This window comes from Arachis hypogaea, chromosome 13 (assembly GCF_003086295.3).
Source record: "Arachis hypogaea cultivar Tifrunner chromosome 13, arahy.Tifrunner.gnm2.J5K5, whole genome shotgun sequence".
Classification (NCBI taxonomy): Eukaryota; Viridiplantae; Streptophyta; class Magnoliopsida; order Fabales; family Fabaceae; genus Arachis; species Arachis hypogaea.
The window spans coordinates 88,473,356-88,480,634 of NC_092048.1; the positions used below are offsets into that span (position 1 = coordinate 88,473,356).

The window sequence follows — 7,279 nt, forward strand, 5'->3', positions numbered from 1 at the left end:
AGCCTCGAGAGCGTTAGTGACACTTACCTTTGTCACTAACGCTCCAAACGCCCCTTCTCATGTTAGTGCCTCACGTTAATTGTCTTAACGTGGCCACTAATGTTGTGGTGATATCCATCTCCAACGTTAGTGACAAAGGTGGGTGTCACTAACGTTGGCTCATCATTCCTTCCTCCACATTAGCTTCCACGTTAATGCAATTAACGTGGCAGCCAACGTGGCTCATAGTGGCTTGGTCCAACATTAGTGACAAATGTGAGTGTCACTAACGTTGGCGACTCTTTGCTCCTCCCACGTTAGAGTTCACGTTAATGTAGTTAATGTGACTCTTAACGTGGCCAATTGGGCTTAGTCCAACGTTAGTGACAAAGGTGAGTGTCACTAACGTTGGCATGGTCTTCCTTTCCACGTTAGAGTTCACGTTAACTAAGTTAACGTGACTCTTAACGTGGCTAATTGCCAATTTGGAGCGTTAGTGGTATTCACTTTTACCACTAACGCTGGAGCTCCCTTTCTCTCCACATTAACTACCACGTTAATGTAGTTAACGTGGCAATTAACGTGGGCCACGATTGTTTCGAAGGCATTATTAGCAATCACTTTTCTCATTAACGTTGCAAGTTTATTCCCATTCCACGTTAGTGGTCACGTTAATTAGATTAACGTGGCTGCTAATGTGGCTCTTCCTTGCTTCATTTGTCCTGAAATCAAGCAAATAAAATGCATCAAAGCTCTAATCCAGGTTATGAGACATGCAATATCCAATTTGTCATTCAATTCATGCATAATTCTCATAAAATCACATGAAATTCACAATGTTTGCTTGAATCAAGATGTAAGTGATTATCTACCCAAAACTTGCTTATTAACTAAGAAAATCATGAAACTACCCTAAAATAGTAAAGAAAAGGTCAGTAAAACTGGCCAAAATGCCCTGGCATCAATCCATCATCTCATTCAGAGCCCCCGACTCATCTCAACCACCGTCAATCCACAATTCAGTTTCCGAACATCAACAATTCATAATTCTCATCTCATATATCAATCACCCTTCACATGACATCAAACCATCCTCAACCCGCCAAAAACCTAGGACTCCGTTTTCTAAGTTTTCCAAATAGTCATCAACTATAACCTTTAGGTTATATCCCATGTTCTATTACTCAAAGCGAAGCCAAAAAGTCTTAAAAATGGTGTTATAGAAGCTTACAACCTTGTTAGGAAGGTAGAATAGTTGAAAACAAGTAAAATTTGAGAAATAGGGCGTGTGCGGCCACACAGGGGTGTGTGCGTGCGTACGCCCAGGAGATTTTAAAATTGTGCGTGCGTACAGGGGTGTGTGCGTATGCACAGATACTAAAATCCATAAGGCTTGTTTGCTGGCACAGGATGTGCTAGCGCCCCCAACAGACTCTCCTTCTCGACTCGTGCGTGCGCACAGGGGTGTGTGCGTCCGCACAGGGCGCAATTCTCCATTGATGTGTGCGCGCACCAGCTGTGCTAGCGCTGCAACCAGTGAGCGCTTCCCTGCCTGTGCTCGCGCACAGGTCTGTGCGTCCGCACAGATTGAAATTTTCGCAGGGTTGTGCGTGCGCACATATCAGAAATCCTGAAATTCTGCAACTTTGTAGAATTTCAGATTTTCAACACCAACTTTGAATAATCATAACTTCTTCTACAAAATTCCAAATTTTATAAACTTTATATCAATTTAAAGAGTTTTCAAAGATCTTTAATTCTAAATTTTATCAAATTTTGAAAATCGAGGCAAAAGTTATGATCAAACAAAGTTCACCAAAAATCCCTTTTTATCCAACTTTCACATATACCCAAATCTACCAAATCCACAAGCCACATCCAACTAGATCAATACCAAAAGTCCATTTACAGCCCAATTTACTCTCTAGTGTCACTCTTCACCATTAATACCATTCTCTCCATCCTACTTCATTATTCTCAACCTTAATGATCCATTATGTATATAACCTTCCAAACACATATTCACTAATCATCATTTATCACTATAAATCTTCATCATCAACTCAACCATGATTCATATTATTAATCAACAATGTTCATTCATCCAATTCCATCATATCTCACATCATCATTTACAACATCATCAATACCAATTCATTGTACATCATCAACTAACCAAACATCAACAACATATAAATTTTCAAACCTATCCTTTGGGTCACTAGCCTAAGTGTCCATGAATATTATATACTACATAGAGGAAACCGAAACCATACCTTGACCGATCTCCAATATGCACCAAAAACCCCAAATTGAGCCCAAGACATGCTTTCAATCACAATCTAAGCCACCAAAAATCTCCAACAAGCATCAACAATCTCCAAATTCACCATAATCAAGCTATGTATACATAAACCATCATAAATCAACCTAGGGCTCATTATAATTGAAATTTCACAAGAGTTTCAATACCTCTTACCTTGCCCCACAGTTTTGGAAGCCAAAACCAACATCAATCAAAGGCTAGAGTGTACCTAAACACCCAAAACACAAGATTTCACTCAAAATCAAAACCTAATATTTTCGAATTTCTTAAGACAGAAATTGGGCATAATATTTCAAGATTCATATCTCTTTGACTAGATGAAACTAACGGACTCGTAGAGAGTCTCGCATAGCAACTGACGGCACGCGAATCGGAGCACCGTAGCTCAAGTTATAAGAGAAAGAAGGAGAAGATGAATAGTGAATGAAACCCTCACCTCTCCTCTCTTCACTTCAACGTTGCTGCTGCTTATGTTGTGTTAAAGTGGCTGAATTGGCCACTTAAAGGGTTTATATAATGTTGGTCTTGGGCCCAACTTGGGTCCGGTCCAACCTGTTAGCGTTTTTAGCCCGTTTGGCCCAACTTCGGGCCAAACCTTTAACACTAATGCCCGGTTTTTCATTTCTAATATTTATCTAAGGTTTTTGTTGTTTCCACTTTTTCTCGCGCAGTACCGGGCAAACTTGAACCGGTTCAACTGTCGGTTCACAGTTTTTTACGCTTTTTCGCAGAAAACACATTTTCTGACTCGGAAGGACCTACTGAGTCCAAAAGTCATATTTAAATCCCCAAATTCTCATCCTAACTTTCTGGAATTTAATTTAGGCATTTAAATAATTTTATTCGTGAAAAATCTGGTTCTTACATTCTCCCCTCCTTGAAAAGATTTTTGCCCTCGAAAATCCGATGTACGCGATGTAATAGATATATATATTACATATTCTCCACGAAGCATTCTACTTTCAACGTTACCAGCTCAACAAGTTGCCAAAGCATCTCGTTCTCCAATTCCTAAGTATGTTCTTCGACTCTAGCTCTTTTCCAAGCATCCTTAGCCAATGAAACTTCCTTCCCTCGTAGCTCCTTTACATTGGTGTCACTGATTCTCACTGGTGTCACTTGGAAAGTCAAGCTCTCTCTCAACTCGACCGACTCAGGCTCTAACATATGAGCCGCATCCGACGTGTACTTGTAGAGTCGTGACACGTGGAATACGTCATGCAAGTTAGACAGATGGGGTGGTAAAGCTACTTGATACGCCACCGGCCCGAATCGCCTTAGAATCTCGAACGGTCCTATATATCTTAGATTCCACTTCTTGGTCTTGATTGCTCTTCCAATCCCATTTTTCGGTGTAACTCTCAGAAGTACATGTTCTCCCACTTCAAACTCTAACGGTTTTCTTCTCTGGTCTGCATAACTCTTCTGTCGATTCTGAGTAGTTAGAATCCTTGCACGAATCTTCTTAATGTTCTCAGTAGTCTCCGATATCAACTCAGGACCCAAAACACTTGCTTCACCAGACTCATTGTGGAGACTGGCACTTCTGTCCATACAAAGCTTCATACGGAGCCATCCCGATGCTCGCATGAAAGCTATTGGTGTACGCAAACTCCACCAATGGCATGTAGCGATCCCAACTTCCATGTTGATCCAACACACATGCTCTCAGCATATCTTCTAATGTATGAATAGTCCTTTCCAACTTTCCATCAGTTTGCGGATGATACGCGGTACTGAGACATAGCTTCGTACCGAAAGCTCTTTGAAAAGCTCTCCAAAACCTTGAAGTGAATCTGGGATCATGATCCGACACTATGCTCGACGGCACACCATGCAACCTTACTATCTCCTTTATATACAACCTTGCTAACTCTTCCATAGAACAGTTTAGTCGAATAGGCGGAAAAAGAGCAGATTTGGTTAAGCGATCCACGATCACCCAAACCGCATCAAATCCCGACCTAGTCCTCGGTAAACCGGTCACAAAATCCATTGCGATTCCTCCCCACTTCCACTGAGGCATTCTAAGAGACTGTAGCATCCCCGACGGTTTCTGATGCTCTACCTTCACCTTCTGACACGTCAAACACTTGGATAGCGTTGAAGCTACATAACCTTTCATCCCAGGTCACCAGAACCTCTCTTTAAGTCTTAATACATCTTCGTGCTTCCTGAATGAGTAGAAAACCCGCGGATGTGAGCCTCCAACAATAAGTCTTGCCTCCAACTCCTGACATCCGGTATGTAAATTCTTCCCTTATATCTCCACAACCCTTCATCATCCTTGGTGAATTCTCCACGCCTCTTATCGCTCACTGGTTGAAATAATTGCTGAAGTTTCTATTCATCTTGCTGAGTCTTTTGAATCCATGTCTCAAACGTACTTGAAATCTGCAACTGATACAAACAAGCTCTTCCAACGACATCACCAATATCCAGCTTAAGATCTCCGAACTTATCCACTAGCTCTTCTTCCTTGATTCTCATCCAAGCTATTGTCAAGGACTTCTGACTCAAAGCGTCTGCTACCACATTCGCCTTTCCAGGGTGATAACTCAACTCGAAATCATAATCCTTAAGCAATTCCATCCACCTTCTCTGGCACATATTAAACTCCTTCTGATCAAAGATGTACTTGAGACTCTTATAATCAGAAAAGATGCTAAACTTTACTCCGTACAAGTAGTGTCTCCAAATCTTCAATGCAAACACAATCGCCGGTAATTCCAGGTCATGAGTGGGGTAATTCACCTCATACAGTCTCAACTGACGCGATGCGTAAGCCACCACATTCCGATGTTGCATCAACACGCAACCCAAACCCTTCAAGGAAGCTTCACAGCATACTTCAAATGGTTCATGCGGTTCCGGCAAGATTAAAATAGGTGATGAAGTTAACTTTTGCTTCAAAATCTGAAAACTCTCTCGCCTTCTGCTGCGTCACTCTGATTATCATCCTTAAGAATCCGAAGATTTTTCTTAAACCAAATACCGATTTGTACTATTTTTCAAAACCTTTAAAACAAGTTCAATCTAAATGAGTCCATTGTCAAAACCTTATTAAAAGAGTCAAAAATATTTTATTTGTAAATCAATCATCTTAAAGCATGATTTTTCCAAATTCATTGAAACCCTTAAATCAAAACCTTTCCATTTGAATTCCTTTTAGATAAGTTAAATTTTTGCAAACCAAAATCGCAAGTTAACAAAATCTTAGGACTCACCTTCCCTTTTAAATCGTATTATTTAATCGAAACTTCCAATCCTAGTTTCAAAACCAAATTATTTAAACCAAAGCTCCAAACCAGATTTAAAAATAATTTTAAACCTTAAAACTGCAAAATCATAGTTTTAAAAACCGCAAAAGGGGTCAGTCGGAATCTCCGTTGCCACTAGTGCTGAACCGCACCCATCACCCATACAGGGTACCGACAAGACTTTTAGTCATGCTTGGTAACCATCTCGGCACGTCCACTCTGATCGTTCGTCATCACAAGTCCAAAATCCTCGACTACTGCCACTATAATCCTTCTTTTCCCATGGTTTATTCTCAACACGACTCTAAGCCCTTGAAATCCTAACGGCGACTTTACAGAGATAGAACTAGGTTACCCTCAAATCCAAGCAATATAATACTTAAGGCATACGCTTACCTTTTGTCGGAAGGTTTGACCCCGGCATAACACGTGCATCCACGGTACACACACGGCCTGACTATTGATTCTGACCTTCATTTCGGTTCCTCATGTGGCGACAATACTTAGATATATATCTAGGTTTCCCACATGCATAGCATCGACTATTTCCTTTCGCCTGACGAAACTGGGCTTTGTTGTCCCTTCGGTAGTTTCCTTGACCTTGCAGATACTGAGTAGTATGTCCATCTTTCTTGAAGTTCTGTCCCCTTGGTCCGAGGTAATCATCGCGTTCCCTACTAGTGTGTCCTTCATGAGTATCCCTTGATGAGGCTACCGTCTTTGCGTATTCTTCAACAACCCTCGCATTGTCCACCAATTCAGAGAATCTCATAGTCTCTAATGGAGCCACAGCACGCCTGATATCTTCCCTCAGCCCTACTTCATATTTAACGCATTTCCAGCCTTCATAGGACTCAGGGGCACCCTTACTTATCCTCAAGAACTTACAAAGTTCCTCAAACTTGCTGGTGTATTCAGCTATAGTCATGGACCCTTGTTTCAGCTGTAAGAACTCCAACTCTCTAGCCTCCTTTATCGACTCAAAAAGTACTTCTTGTAGAAGGCTTCCTCGAATAACGCCCAAGTAATGCTCATGTTCCGTTGGTGTAGTAGTCGACGCTCTCCTTGCCACCATTGCTGAGCTTCTCCCACTAGTTGATAAATCGCATGCTCAACGAACTGGTCATACGGTACATGTTGAGTTAGCAATGCATGCTCCACAGCTTGGAACCAGTTGTTTGCTTCAGTATGGTTTGTTGAACCAGTGAAAATCGGTGGGTCAGCTTTCTAAAAAGTATCTAGAGTTCTTAGAACACCTCTCAAGTTGCCCTTAGCACCCTCTCCATGTTCGTTTCTGCTTCCGGCCGGTTGAGCTAACCTCTGCATAACTTGCAAAGTTGCAGCAGCATTCACTTCCATGGTGTTCGCCAGATTCGCCATCGCCGCCATGAATTCGGCATGATTGTCAGCTGGTCGCTCATTCCTACTTTCTCGTGTACGTGCTCGACCTCGTTCGTGAGTGGCCATTGGGTTTCCTGTCTATACCAAACAGTCGATATCAAGGTGATCAGTCTCAATATCAAAAGCCTAGTGTTTCAATTATCCCTAAACAGGCACTCACAAACAAGCATGCTATGAAATATCAAGTAGATAACCTAAATAGCATGAAGGAAAAATGACCCAGAGTATGCAATGAAGCACAATCGGTCCATCCCTCAGGCTCACGAGGACGAACCGCTCTGATACCACTAAATGTAACACCCTAATTAGCCTA

At 41.6% G+C, this 7,279-nt stretch overlaps 1 protein-coding gene across 1 annotated transcript; it reads right to left on the reverse strand.

The window, feature by feature from the left end:
* Positions 1 to 3,316: 3,316 nt before the first annotated feature.
* LOC140177644 (uncharacterized) lies at positions 3,317 to 3,871 on the reverse strand. Its single transcript, XM_072210787.1, has one exon. It carries the CDS (start codon positions 3,869 to 3,871, stop codon positions 3,317 to 3,319), a length of 555 nt encoding a protein of 184 aa, XP_072066888.1.
* Between the last annotated feature and the right edge of the window lie 3,408 nt (positions 3,872 to 7,279).

Bases quoted from the DNA above. Each gene is read 5' to 3' on its own strand.
- LOC140177644 (XM_072210787.1), bottom strand. From the start codon at position 3,871: ATGAAGCTTTGTATGGACAGAAGTGCCAGTCTCCACAATGAGTCTGGT.